The 15,768-nt window shown below is 35.2% G+C and overlaps 1 protein-coding gene across 7 annotated transcripts in view; it reads left to right on the top strand.

Annotated features, from left to right (window-relative positions):
* The window catches only part of RALGAPA1 (Ral GTPase activating protein catalytic subunit alpha 1), a gene marked incomplete at its 5' end in the record, with an annotated part of 228,244 nt that overhangs the window by 66,632 nt on the left and 145,844 nt on the right, over positions 1–15,768 (top strand). For all 7 annotated transcript variants that reach the window (XM_082620173.1, XM_082620170.1, XM_082620172.1 and 4 more), the window contains 2 exons: positions 10,236–10,433; positions 14,513–14,647. In XM_082620173.1, coding sequence (XP_082476299.1) covers positions 10,236–10,433; positions 14,513–14,647 — 333 coding nt within the window. The remainder of the gene's footprint in view (positions 1–10,235; positions 10,434–14,512; positions 14,648–15,768) is intronic.

Below are 15,768 nucleotides of genomic sequence, written 5' to 3'. Positions count from 1 at the left end.
TGTCCTTTAAGGCATTCCGAAATTAAATTTGCTTAAGGCAGATATTATTTGGGGAATAAAATAAAGAGAGGGAAGGAAAACAAATAAAAGCTATTTCACATAAAGATAGCTAGAAATTCCTAAGTGCACATTCTCAATTACATAGAAATTTTATGGGAAAATAAACCTTATGAAAACCAACCATTTGCTCTTAATAGCAAAGGTACTTAACTTTTGCAGGTAAACATCATTGAGTTTTGTAGCTGAAGGGGATCATTCAAGTCTCACAGCAAGTAAGTGGTAGATCCAGGACTAAGACTCCCAGATCCTGGTTCCCATGTCAGTGCTCTTTATTCTGTGCCACATTGCCTTCACATGCCAGGGAGCTCTCCAGACAAAGCAGATCCTCATCTCCTGCACATTTATTGATATGTAAAAGAAAGCATGAGGCAGCATTAGCTTTGTCAATTTAAGTTAAAGAAACAAACTTGCTGTAGCATTTTGTCCAGCTTTGGCAGTGATTCTTAGTTGCCAAGTTTAAGGTTTGTGTTGACAGAATATATGACAAATGTGAAAGGAAAGATATTTGACAAATATGGTTAGAATATTTGTGGGAAAATTTAAAGCTTAAAGAACTGTTCAGGTTTTCTAGTTCTTGAGTCAGCTTGAGTGTGTTCGTTTTTCTAGGAATTTGTTCATTACATTTGTTTTTAAATACATTCTCTTATAATCTTTTTAATCTCTGGGGCATTTATAGTCATGTTTCCCCTTGTCATTCCTGTTAGTATTTGTTCCTTGTTTTTTTTCTTGATGATTCTTACCAGAGATTTGTCAGTTTTATTAGTCTTTGCAAAGAATGAGCTTTTGGTTTTGTTGATCCTCTGTGTTTTATGTTTGTTTTCTCTTTTATTAATTTTTGCTCCTTGTTCTTTCTTTCTGCTTTTCTTGATTTTATTTGATGGTTCTTTTCCTAGCTAATTAATTAGCCTCACATTTTTCTCATATAAGTATTTTTGAGGCTATTAATTTACCTCTTAATGCTGTTTTAGCTACAGTCTACAAAATTCCATGTATAACATTTTTGTTATTATTCACTTCTAAAAATTTTCTAATTTTCATGTTAGTATTTTCTTTGACCTATGAGTTATTTAGCAGTGTCTGTCTCCCAAACATATAAGATTTTTCTAGTTTTCTTTTTTCTTACAGATTTCTAATGTGATTCTTTTGGTCAGATAATATAGTCTGTATAATCAGTATGTAGTCAGCCTCCATAAATGTCCTGTGTGTTAGAAGAGAATGTATTCTTTCCTGTGGAATTCATGATTATTAAAGCTTGATCTGTTAGATCAAGCTTATTATTGCGTTAGTCAACTTTTCTATGTTCTTACTTAAGATTTTTGGTTAGCTTGACCTCACAGTTATGGAGAAGGGTGTGTTAAAATCTTATATTCTGATGGTGATTTGTCTATTTTTTTCTTTGTAGTTCCATAAATTTTCCTTTATGTATTTTGAAGCTTTGTAATTAAGTACATACATATTTATAATTTTATATCTTCTTGGTGAGTTAAGCCTTTTATTTATGGCCCTTTTCATCTGTAGCAATTATTTTTGCTTAAAGTCTACTTGTAGTAGTCTACTTTATCTACTTGTAGTACATTTATACCACTTTCTTTTTATTATAATTAGCCTCATATATTTTTTTAAAATCCTTTTACTTTCAACCTTCTTATATCATTACATTTTATATGTCTCTTGTAAATATGGTTGGATTTTTAAAAATCTTTGTCTTTTAACTGGAATATTTATTATAATTACTGATATGTTTGGATTTATTGATACTATCTTATTTTGTTCTTTTTATTTTTCTTATGTCTGTATTTTTTTCATAATTCTCTTATTTTTTGCTTTGTTTTTAATTGATGTTTTTTCATTCTGTATTCTCCTCCTCCCCATCACTTGGTTTGAAAGTTTTACTCTATTCCTTTTCCTTTAGTGATTACTATATAAATTTTAGCATATATACTTTACTTTCCAAATATAAAGTTAGTGTTCTTTTACCCTCTTCCTAATCAATACAAGGATCATAGAACATTATTACTCTAATTTCTCCCCCTAACTTATATATTGTTATTACCAAATAATTCAGTTCTGTTTTGCATGTTTGTATTTTAACTCCAGTAATATTACTATTCTGTGCATTCAATATTGATTTACATTTAGTTATATTCATCACTTCTTTTGATTATGATTTCTCCCTTTTCAGATCTTCCATTTATTGCGTTGGCCAAAAGGTTCATTTGTTTTTTTCCGTAAGAGGGCTCTAGCAGCACTTAGTTGTTTTTAACTTCATTTGAAACAGTTTTGTTAGATTATATGTGACAGTTGTCATACCAGTGTGCATTTAAAAAAAGACTTATCAAAATTGATGAATTTTTGTGTAGCCATTTTAATATTGAAGATAGAAGAAAAAAGCAACATTTTCAGCATATTATGCTTTACTGTTTCAAGAAAGGTAAAAACGCAACTGAAATGCAAAAAAAAAGATTTCTGTGGTGTTTGAAGAAGGTGCTGTGACCTATCAAACAAGTCAAAAGTGGTTTGCAGGGACTTCCCTGGTGGTCCAGTGGTTAAGACTCCACGCTCCCAATGCAGGGGGCCCGGGTTCTATCCCTGGTCAGGGAACTAGATCCCACATACCGCAACCAAGACCCCACACACCACAACTAAGACCTGGCGCAGCCAAATACATAAATAAATATTTTTTTAAAAGTGGTTTGCAAAGTTTTGTGCTAGATATTTCTCACTGGACGATGCTCCAGGGTTGGGTAGACCAGTTGAAGTTGATAGCAATCAAATCAAGACATTAATTGAGAACAATCAATGTTATACCATGTGGGAGATAGCCAGTATACTCAAAATATCCAAATCAAGTGTTGAAAATCATTTGCACCCACTTGGTTATGTTCATTGCTTTGATATTTGGGTTCCACATAAGTTAAGCGAAAAAAAACCTTGACTGTATTTCCGCATGTGATTCTCTACTTAAATGTAATGAAAACATTCCATTTTTAAAACCAGTTGTGATGGGGGATGAAAAGTGGATACTGTACAACAACGTGGAACGGAAGAGATTGTGAGGCAAGTGAAATGAACCACCACCAACCACATCAAAGGCCGGTCTTCATCCAAAGAAGGTGATGTTGTATATATAGTGGGATTGGAAGGGAGTCCTCTATTATGAGCTCCTTCGGGAAAACCAAACGATTAATTCCAATAAGTACTGCTCCCAGTTAGACCAACTGAAAGCAGCCCTTGACGAAAAGCCTCCAGAATTAGTCAGTAGAAAATGCATTATCTTCCATCAGGATAATGGAAGACCGCATGTTTCTTTGATGACTAGGAAAAAAACCATTACAGCTTTGCTGGGAAGTTCTGATTCATCTGCTATATTCACCAGACACTGCACCTTCAGATTTCCATTTACTTAGGTCTTTACAAAATTTTCTTAATGGAAAAAATTTCAATTCCCTGGAGCCTGTAAAAGGCACCTGGAACAGTTCTTTGCTCAAAAAGATAAAAAGTTTTGGGTAAAAGATAAGTTTTTCAGGCAACTTCAATTATAAAGTTGCCTGAAAAATGTCAGAAGGTAGTGGAACAAAAGGATGAATACGTTATTCAATAAAGTTCTTGGTGAAAATGGAAAATGTGTCTTTTAGTTTTACTTTTAAAACCGAAGGCATTTTTTGGCCAACCCACCCTGCTTTGTAGTTCATCATTTAGAATTTACTTTTGGATGTCCGTTGCTTTCAAACACAAGTTTTTGCTCTGAAAATGTCTTTATTTTGCCCACATTCTTGAAATACTTTTTCCCCTGGACATAAAATTCTAGATTGACAGTTATTTTCACCTAGTACATTTCGGACACTCATGCTTTCCCACTTTTCTGTTTTACATTGTTGCTCTTGAGATGTCAATCAACAGTTGAACTCTTAGTGCAGTTATCTTTTCTCTGGCTCTTTTTGTACCTTTTTTTAGCGTTTGGCTTTTTGTATTTTACTGTGGTATGTCCAGGTCTAAATTTCCTTTTATTTATTCTTCAGGGGATACTTTGGGGATACTGTAATTATGGATTAGTATAATTTGGCAATTCTTGAAATTTTCCAGCCATTCTCTCTTTAAACATTGCCTCTGTCCCATTTTATTCTTGCCTTTCAAGATGTGTGTTAGACCTTCCCACTTCATACGTCTACTGACCTCTCATATATATTTTCCATCACTTTGTCTCTCTGTGCTGCATTCTGGATACTTTCTTTCTAATTACAGCTGTTTCTGGAAGATTAATACTTCCATTTTGTTCTAGACTCAGAATATCCTCACAAGCTGAGCCATTCTTTTAAAAATGTATATTATATTTTTTGTGAGAATTTTTAGGTGTTCTGTGCAGGTAGATTCCAGGATATCTTTTTAAAACTTTATTTATTTATTTATTTATGGCTGTGTTTGGTCTTCATTTCTGTGCGACGGCTATCTCTAGTTGCGGCGAGCGGGGGCCACTCTTCATCGCGGTGCACGGGCCTCTCACTATCGCGGCCTCTCTTGTTGCGGAGCACAGGCTCCAGACGCGCAGGCTCAGTAGTTGTGGCTCACGGGCCCAGTTGCTCCGCGGCATGTGGGATCTTCCCACACCAGGGCTCGAACCCGTGTCTCCTGCATTGGCAGGCAGATTCTCAACCACTGCGCCACCAGGGAAGCCCCCAGGATATCTTTTTTATGATATTGCTGGGAACTGAAGTTCTCTGAGATGTTATTTTTATTGTAACAGCTATTTTTAAAGTGATTTTTAAGGTAAAACTTAAGGAAAAATAGATTTTAGGATGGTGACTCCAATGAATCATTCATGTTTTGAAAAGAAATCAATTTTGAAGATTAGGTTGTATTAGGAAAGCTATTTTTACCTGCTTAATACTGATGATAAATTTGCAAAATTGAGAATCTGTGTAATAGTTTCTTTCCTGATTTTGAAGTTTCATATGTTCCACAATGTATTATAGTATAGACAGAAATATTCCATTAATTATCAGGTATATGGGCATAGAATGATTTTGCCCTTAGCAACCCCAGCTAGAGCACAAGTCCTTTATAGGTAAATAATTTTAGTAGAAATGTCTTTACTTTTCATCTTTCAAATAATTTCATCCTCATAGCCATTACACTTACTGTTTCCCTATCTGAACTTTTGTCCTTCAACCTTCCCCTCTTTCCTCTCTATCCTTCCCACCTCCTCTTCTCGCCTGGCTACTCAACCTTTAGGTCATAGCTTAAATGTGTCTACACTAGAAGAGTCTTCCATGACCACCCTCACCCATTCACCCACCCACCCACAGACAGGTAGAAGCACCTGCCCACACGTGCGCGCACACACAAACACACACACACACACACAGTAAGTACCTCTTTTTTAATGATGTTTTTGAAGGCTGTAGTCTTCTTCATAATACCTCTCCTGAGTTTTATAATTATTTTTTTGAATGTTTGTTCAATTTTGATCTTTCATATTACCCTCCATGAATACGTCTCTTTCTCATTCATCATTGTAGCCATAGTGCATGGCATTGAGTTAGGCACCTAATAAATATTTGGTGAATGAATCAAACTTAGTAACTGTTGAGTGCTGGGCACTTTGTCAGTCCTAGCTGAGGGCTAACGTGTATTTCTAGAAGCTAAGTCTTGAGCTAATTTGTTATATAACTGATAATGGTTTTTTTAGGGCCAGTTTAATGATTGTGAGTTCTATCTCAGATGAAGGTATTTATATTGTTACGTATCTTTAAAACAAAGATACAACTGTAAAACATAAATGCCCAAATTATTTGAAATGATAAAATTGTTCTCTATATCCAATAGAATAGGCATAAATGGACTCCAGACATTAACCCTCTATTTCATAAGGAAACCCCTTTATTGTGCTTTATGTTGTTAGTTCTTGGAGGCTACAGTGAGGAGCCCCAAGTACTTTGATATGAGGTAAAAATAACACATCAAGAGTTTAACCTTTAAAAGCACCACAGATTTATTTTATATGTATGTAAATTTAAAAAATATAAACATACATACATACATATGCATAATTTTTTTCTGAAATCAATGGGTGGCAAAGTATAATCTGGGGCTCATGAGAAATCTCCAGGATCTTTTGAGGTTCATAAGGTCAAAACCTTTTTCGCTCTTGTTGTTTCACAAGTGTGCTGTGAAGTTTTCCAGAGGATACCTGACATGTGATACTGTATCAGATTTAATGTAGAAGCAAGCAGATAAGAGAATCCAACTGTCTTCTTTATTAAGCTAAACATTAAGGAGATTTGCAAAACTGTAAAATAATGCCACTCTTCTTTTAATTTGGAAAATGTGTTATTCGTGTTAACGTATAGCAGATTAGGGGTTCTGAGACCAAAATGCAAACCACTGCTTTAAGGAGACAAAAAATTCCCAGGTCTGCTAAATGCTCACTGTATTTGATTAAATTTTAAAGAATGTGTCTGTCACAATCTGGGTTAATTAATAATGGAAGCACATTAAAAGAATAATCAGAGACCAACATGTTTTGTTAGTGTTTTTTCACTGAAGAAGAGAGCCTTAGCTACCAGTAAATCAGACCCCATTGTCAAAGCCAATTATTAGAAAACTGTATATACCAGGTTATCTTAAGCTGATACCATCAAATATTTGATTTTTTCCATCTCCTGTTGTTTTGATTCTTCCTCCATGTAGTTGTCTGGATATGATGTTTTATGGTCATAGAACCATAAAACTGGAGATGACCTCATGCAGGTCTACCTACAGAGAGAAAATTTGCTGAGCATATTGATTCAAATATTCTTGCCTATGATGACAGTTTCCCTTATTATCAATTAATACTTATGTCTGATTGTGAGTGGTTCTTCTTTGTAGAAAGATAAGGTGCCAATATGGATTTGAATTTTCTGGTCTGAGACAACCATTTCTCATTGTAAATGTATAAAATGGCCCTCTACTTCTTATGCATCAGATTTTTAGCCATGGCTAACATCAGTCTTTCCTCAAGATCCTTATTTAGGGTGTCGGCAGAATCAGTGCAGGGATCTGTAAGGACAAATGTCATACATATACACTCTAGTCTTTAGTAGATTCATCCAGCCACTTGGGGGGTATAGTGTGATAATTTATGCAATAAGGAAAATCTTAGCTCTGGATCTAATATTTTTAAAATTAGTAAACTTTTTTAGAGCAGTTTTCAGTTCATAGCAAAAATGAGCAGAAAATAAAGCGAATTACCATGCTAATTTTTTTAAGTTAATTTTTCAGTATCTGAGAATAGAACTTTTTTGAGATTATTTGAGGTTTTTTTTGTTTTGTTTTGTTTTTTAAATCTTTAAGGAAGGCCGAGCTGTTGCTTCAGTTGTAAAATAGTCTTAGAGCAGGCAATGATGATCAAAATTATGCCATTGACCATTAAGCTGCTGGAACATGAGAATGAGAATTTGGAATGGGTTTGGTAGATGGAGGAAAGTAGTAAGTAATGTATTGAGTTGGCCAAAAAGTGCCTTCGGTTTTAAAGTAAAAATAAAAAAGACATTTTCCATTTTCACCAAGAACTTTATTGAACAACGTATTCACCCTTTTGTTCCACTACTTTCTGCCATTTTCCAGGCAACTTCATAATTCCATCTTCCCAAAACGTTTTATCTTTTTGAGCAAAGAACTGTTCCAGGTGCCTTTTACAGTCTTCCAGGAAATGGAAATTTTTTCCATTAAGAGAATTTTGTAAAGACCAAAATAAATGGAAATCTGAAGGTGCAATTTCTTATGAATACGGCAGATGAATGAGAACTTCCCGGCCAAGCTTTAACAGTTTTTGCCTGGTCATCAAAGAAATATGCAGTCTTGCGTTATCCTGATGGAAGATTATTCGCTTTCTGTTGACTAATTCTGGATGCTTTTCGTCAAGTGCTGCTTTCAGTTGGTCTAATTGGGAGCAGTACTTGTTGGAATTAATCGTTTGGTTTTCCCGAAGGAGCTCATAATAGAGGATTCCCTTCCAATCCCAATATACACAACATCACCTTCTATGGATGAAGACCAGCCTTTGGTGTGGTTGTTGGTGGTTCATTTCGCTTGCCCCACAGTCTCTTCAGTTCCACATCATTGTGTAGTATCCACTTTTCTTCGCCCATCACAATTTGTTTTAAAAATGGAATGTTTCGTTATGTTTCAGTAGAGAATTGCATGCAGAAATATAGTCAAGAAGGTTTTTTTTGCTTAACTTACATGGAACCCAAACATCAAAGTGATGAACATAACTAAGCTGGTACAAATGATTTTCAGTGCTTGATTTGGGTATTTTGAGTATCAACAATGTTGATTTTTCCCAATTAATGTCTCGATTTGATCGCTATCAACTTCAACTGGTCTACCCGACCCTGGAGCATCGTCCAGCGAGAAACCTCCAGCACGAACTTCACAAACTATTTTTGACATGTTTGATAGGTCACAGCACCTTCTCCATACACCACAGAAATCTTTTTTTGCATTTCAGTTAAGTTTTTACCTTTCTTGAAATAATAAAGCATAATATGCTGAAAATGTTGCTTTTTTTCTTCTATCTTCAATATTAAAATGGCTACACAAAAATTCACCAATTTTGATAAGTCTTTTTTAAAATGCACGCTGATATGACAGCTGTCACATACAATCTAACGAAATTGTTTCGAATGAAGTTAAAGACAACTAAATGCTGCTAGAGCCATCTTATGGAAAAAACTGAACGAACGTTTTGGCCAACGCAGTAGTTTGCTAGGGAATCAATAATAGCAAATAAATAAAAAGATTACCAAAGAACATTAAATACCCTATTGATATTACACATTAACTTTTCGTCGTTATCTCAGGAACCTGATTTTCTTGGCTAGTTTCAATCAGATAAAGTCATTTAACCCCATGATTATTATTAAATACACCTACTGATAATTCTAAACTAGAAAGTGGCAGGTGGTTTTTTTTTTTTTTTTATAAGGAAATATCACCTCACTCCTGTAAGGATGGCTATTATTAATTTAATTTATTTATTTTTGCTGTGTTGCGTCTCCGTTTCTGTGCGAGGGCTTTCTCTAGTTGTGGCAAGCGGGGGCCACTCTTCATCGCAGTGCGCAGGCGCCTCTCACTATGGCGGCCTCTTGTTGCAGAGCACAGGCTCCAGACGCGCAGGCTCAGTAGTTGTGGCTCACAGGCCTAGTTGCTCCGTGGCATGTGGGATCTTCCCAGACCAAGGCTCGAACCCGTGTCCCCTGCATTAGCAGACAGATTCTCAACCACTGCGCCACCAGGGAAGCCCCGTAAGTGGCAGGTTTTAGGTAAAGGTCTTGTGATTTTTTACAGTTGAAATTAATAGGTAATGGTTGTAAAAAAAAAAAAAAGTCAAGTTCTGTTTGTAAAAAAGTAAAGTGAAAATGTTAACACATAAACACAAACATGATAAGGGAAGGACTTTGGATAGTGAGATTAAGAGTATTTTTATTGTTTTATTTATGCAAGTATGAATTGTATAAAAGTTTTTTTTCATGTGACAATGTTTTTGTGATGAGGAAGATACATACTTTTTTCAAACTTAAGGCAACCTGAAAGTACCTAAGGAAAGAATAACTGTAAGATATTCTTTTAACTTTCTAAGTATTTTTTGCCTTATTATTTGACTTGTATAACTTTATATATGTAAAATGAAAGAAGAAAGATGTAACTTTTAAAAAAATACTCTTAGAAAAGCTACGTTGCCTTGTTACTTGGTATTTTTATTACTTCTTAGAGTCATAGTTTTTGTTTTTTGATTAAAATCTTTTTATCAAAATTCATTTTAATGTTAATTTTAAAAAGCCTAATAATATAAGTTATAAAAATGTGATTTATTATGAAAAGGTGTATTTACATTAAGCTTTTAGGAGCATAGTTACAAGGAATATGTTCATTCTAAGATAGTACAGTTGAAACAATTCTTTGCTCCTTGTGCTGGAAATCAGTATCTCCCTACCAAAAGTATTTCTATCTTAATGTATTTACAGATTATTTGGAGACAAAAGGTTTCTTTCTGACCATGAATTGGTTGACTTTAACTCTTTAAAAATCATTTATATCTCACATTTTATAACAAGATAGAAATGTATGTGCTAGTGGTTTGTGGCAAAGTAAAAGGTATCATTATCTATATTCTCTCTTTTTTTTTTCACTAGGCATTTTTATTACCAATATGTGAAGCAGCAGCTATGAGAAAAGTGGTAAAAGTATATCAAGAATGGATCCAGCAAGAGGAAAAGCCTTTGTTCATGCAAGAGCCTGAAGAAATTGTGATCTCCTCTTCAGACTTACCATGCATTGACAATGTCACAGACCATGATATTTCAATGGAAGAAGGAGAAAAGAGAGAAGAGGTAAAATAAGACTTACGTATTTGAGTATGTTTAATAGATTAGATTTTCACAGAGTGAGATAATACGGGATAAATGGGAAGGTAAAGATGCCTTTGAGTATACAGTTGATCCTTGAGCAACATGGGTTTGAACTGTGTGGGTCCATTTATACAAGGATTTTTTTCAATAGTATTGAATAAGTACTACAGTACCACATGATCCATAGTGGGTTGAATCTTTCAGACATGGAGGAACCTTGGATACTGAGGACCAACTATAAGTCATACGCAGATTTTTGACTGCTCGGAGGGTTGGCACCCTAAACCCAGTGTTGTTCAAGGGTCAGTTATATTTTGCAATTTAGTTAATGTAACAGTTACCTCAGTACCCTATCCCAAAGCTCTTTGATGTGACAACTTTAAAAGAGGTTGTATTCTGATTCTTTAAGTCATTGCCTGATCAAAATTAGATGCTATTATAAAAGGTATAATATTTAAAAGTGTGGTGGGAATTCCCTTTCTGTCCAGTGGTTAGGACTCGATGCTTTCACTGCTAGGCCTGGGTTCGATCCCTGGTTGGAGAGCTAAGATCCCCCAATACATCTTAGAGTGATTACCAAAGTGCAGTTCCCCCTTGCCTGTCTTATTCATTTAGACGTCAGGAGTAAATGGAACCAGGGACCCAAATTCCACTCGTGCTCTCTCTTATCTCATTCTTTCCCCTCTGTGAGTAAACTGCAGTACTTCTTTTCACAGACCAGCTTACTTAACAGGTCAGGATGTTTTTTATTCTGCAGTCAGCTCTAGTGCAAAAATTCCCAAGAAAGGATGCAGAGTATTCTGGTTTGTGTTTCACACTTGCCATTGGTCAGGTTCTCACCAAAAAAGTTACACTCTGATATTGACATATATCTTACTAAATCCAGATAGGAGTGACTTGGTAATCACCTTGATGGTTAATTAACTTCATCCGTGGATTTTTTTCAGGATATTAACATATAAATGAATAATAGGCAACATTCTATAGGGATTCAATGAATCAATATTTATATATGTATGAATATGTATATATGATATATGTATATATCATACATATATACATGTATATATGTATATATCATATGATATATACATATATATATGTATATTTAGCATCCTCCCCTAGTTCTAGAGGGAAAAAAATAAAAGTAAGAAATATAATTGAAGTAAATAAAATTATATAAATTATGAAAGAATATTCACAGTTGTATTTGTTATGTACCAGCAAAAACATCCAATTTTTGCATCAAGCTAGAAAATAAACCTATCAGTCTAAATAATTTGTTCCCCTCTAGTTTTCTGTTATGAATTTATAGCTCAATACTGAGCCTACCCTCTGTCATTTAGTATCCTTAAATAAAAATGGTAGGGGCTTCCCTGGTGGCGCAGTGGTTGAGAGTCCGCCTGCCAATGCAGGGGACACGGGTTCGTGCCCCGGTCCGGGAAGATCCCACATGCCACGGAGCGGCTGGGCCCATGAGCCATGGCCACTGAGCCTGTGCACCCAGAGCCTGTGCTCCGCAACGGGAGAGGCCACAACAGTGAGAGGCCCGCCTACTGCAAAAAAAAAAAAAAAAAAAAAAAAAACCAGAAAAAAAAAGATAGATAATAAATCTACTTACATACATAGTAAAAAAACAAGTAGTGGAAAGGAGGGAGGAAAGCCAGAAGGAAGGAAGCTACAAATGCAGGGTGATGTAGGTGTATTGCATAGGTGTGTCATATTGGCTCCTTACATACTTCACCAGTGTTGCCATTAGAGATGTGATTTCTTGCTAATGGCGTGAACCAAAAAACAAAAGTTGTAATCTTTCATTGATTTGTATTTCTGGTAAATTCGATATATATGTATATAAATCATTTAAAATTTGGTGTTAATTATAAAATGGAGTTGTTACAGATTCAGATAATTAATTATTAATGGGTTTTTTATTCACAGAGTGTCTGTGACACATTTGAAAGACATGCAGAATACAGGACAGTTTTTGTATGTGCAGACTGTCATGTGCCTTGTTGTATGTTTAGCATTACCTGGCTTATCCCATTAAATCCCAGTGATATTCTCAATTCTTGTGACAACAAAACACTCCGACAAGTTTGAGTGTTGTCTAAAATATGTAATACCCATTTTTAGAACAAGTGTTAGAGATAGAAATATGAAAAGACATCATTTCTATCTTTAACAATGCTTTAGCAAGAAGACAAGCATGCAAATTTAAGTATTATAAAACAATATTATTGCTATGATCCTACAGTGTGAAAGAGGGAATACCTAATTTCGCCTAAGAAAGGCTTCAGTGAGGAAGTAGTATAATACAAAGAGCAGGTAACAAGTGGGAAAGGAGCCACACAGTGTGAATAACTTCTCCAAAGATGTAAGAGACACTGAGAAGACTTTTATTTGGCTGTAGCTAAGAGCAGGTGGTTGAGAGTGGTAAGAGCCACTATAGACAAGATAGAGATAGACAAGAACTAGGCTCTGTTTAGTAACTTGTGTGCCATTGTAGTGGACTTTGATTACATTCTAGACACTGGAAAGGTTATGAATAGAAAAATGGCATGGATAGTTACATATTTCAGAAGGCTCATACCAAGCTCAGAGTGGAAGATAGATTGGAGGTCAGTCTGGAGGCAAGGACACTAGTTAGGAAGTATCAGAAGTGAGATAATAAGTACCTGATAAAGGAAAGTGGCAGTTACAATGGGAATATAAGGGAGAAGACAGATAAATGAGCTCCTTTGGTGGTGAAACCAGTATTTTTTTTTTTTTTTTTTTTTGGCGGTACGCGGGCCTCTCACTGTTGTGGCCTCTCCCGTTGCGGAGCACAGGCTCCGGACGCACAGGCTCAGCGGCCATGGCTCACGGACCTAGCCGCTCCGCGGCATGTGGCATGTGGAATCTTCCCGGACCAGCGCACGAACCCGTGTCCCCTGCATTGGCAGGCGGACTCTCAACCACTGGGCCACCAGGGAAGCCCTGAAACCAGTATTTTGATGATTAATTGGGTATGAGGAACGAAAAGGTGTCCCAAGTTTCTTTTTTTTTTGCAACCAGGGTAGTTGCCATTCGCACATGAATAGGAGAGAAAATAAGTGCGGTGGTGGTGACGGTGGCCAAGGAGGCTATAGGAGTTGGTAGGAAGGGGAGGGCATGGTTATGTAAATTTACTTTTAAGTATCTTGAAGTTGAGGTGCTTGTGGGTCATTCAGGAAGAACTGTTCAGAAGATACCTGATCATAGAAGTATGGAGCTTGAGAGAAAGCTATAGATCAGACCATGGCATATTGTATTGGCTACTCGGACAGCACTGAGTTCCAGTACTGCTTCTGGTAATGAAACAATAGTTTATATTAGACTGAACCTCCCATATATTAAAATTGTATATTAAAAATATATATTAAAATATATATTTAAAAAAGTATTTGAAGATACTGGTGAGTGACCAAAAGCAGAAAGAAACTAGAGAGAAACTTTAAAAAAGGGATCAACTCTGAGTGAAATTTCTCTTTGACTGAGGGAGCTCCCTAGTCAGCAGGACTTTGACAGCTAAACTCAAGCAGAAAGCTACAGTGTTAGTGGTTTGAAGTAGCAGTATTCCTCTATCTTCGGATAACAGGAATTTTACTACTCTTAAGTAGGATAAATAGAAGCTAGTTTCTATTGTTTTATTTAAGTCATTTGGATTCTGGCATTTATTTGCTTTACAACAGAATTTATCTTTTACAAAGCTGTAAATAATATGATCCCATTCTTGAGTGTGTAAATGTACAGAAGGGAGGTTTATACATTAGATAGATAGAAAAATGTCTATATCTGAAATAATACAATTTCTGGCTGGTCCTTATGGATGATTTTTTTTTTACTTTCTTTGTATTTTTGTCAGTGAGAACCTTTTTTACAGTGCACCTATACGTTGTTTTTGTAGTCAAATAGGGTATGTTCTATTTTGAGAAGATGTTTAGCAGAGGCACCCAGTAGTTTCCAGTTTACTTCTTCAGCTTACTGACTTGTCACAGCATTCTTAATTGATGAAATATTAAAAACTTGATATTTTGCTTCAGGAAAATGGGACCAGTATTGCTGATGTTCGAAATTCCACTTGGGCAAAAAATGGCACCTACCAAGATGTTCTTCATAATGCTTCTGAAGAAGCCATAGAACAAAACATACGAGCTGGTGCCCAAGCAGTTTTGCAGGTAGATCACTTGTTGTTATTTTTTTTAAATAAAATAAAAATCATTAAATATTTCAAATACAAAATTCAGTATTTCAGTGTAATTTTTAAAATATAATGAACTCACCACCCACATTTATTAATTATCATTATGCCATATTAATTTTGTTTTTCCCTTTCATTTCACTTCATAATGTATTGATAAACATTACATTTTTTTCTAGACAATTTTAAACTTTATATAAATTGTGTCATGGTGTACTGTCATCTGCAACATTTTGCATTAACCATTATGTTTTTGAGATTTGTTGTTGATACATAGGCATAGTTAATTCATTTTAAACTACTTTGTGGTATTACAATTTATGATTATTTCATATTTATTCATTTTTCTGTTGATGGTTTTTTGTTTCCAGTTTCTCAGTATTCCAGATAATGCTACATTAAACATGCTATATATGTATTTTTGAGCACATGTGGGAGAATTTCCGTAGGATATATACATAGAAGTGGAATTACTGGGTTGGAGCATTTGTACATTATCAGCTTTACTTTACTGTTATTGCCAAATTGTTCTCCAGCATGGTTATAATAATATACGTTCCGTCCAGTAGTGCTTGTTAAGTTCTCATTTCCTTATGTCTTCCTCATTACTTGTATAGTCAGATTTTAATTTTTGCTGCTCCTGTGTGTGTGAAATGTTGTCTCATTTTTTTTTAGTTTGTGTTTCCCTGTTTCAATTTGCTTTTCCTTCATCACTACTGAAATTGAGCATCTTTTCTCATGTATGAATGGCCTGCTAATATGCTTTTTCCATTATTCTTTTGGATTGTTTGTCTTTTTGTTATTGCTTTTTAGTTCATTATATTCATTCATTTTTTTAAATCATACTGTTTTTGTTAAGGCCACATGTGACCTCCCCATTGTTAAATCGAATGGATGTTTTTCAATCCTAATTTTACTAGAGTTGTCTGGAGCATTTTACAGAGTAGATCATTCCCTCGCTGTTGAAACCCTTCTTCATCTGGCCTTCAGAGTAGCATACCCTCCTGTGTTTCTCCTAACTCACTGGCCTCTTCTCAGATTTTTTTTTTTTTTTTTTTACTGATTTTTCAATATATTTCTCAACTTTTCATGTTGAAG

The sequence above is a fragment of the Mesoplodon mirus genome (genome assembly GCF_964341445.2).
Source record: "Mesoplodon mirus genome assembly, chromosome: 4".
NCBI lineage: Eukaryota > Metazoa > Chordata > Mammalia > Artiodactyla > Ziphiidae > Mesoplodon > Mesoplodon mirus.
Note: the sequence above shows the minus strand (reverse complement) of the source record. Positions and strands in the feature narration are given on the sequence as shown.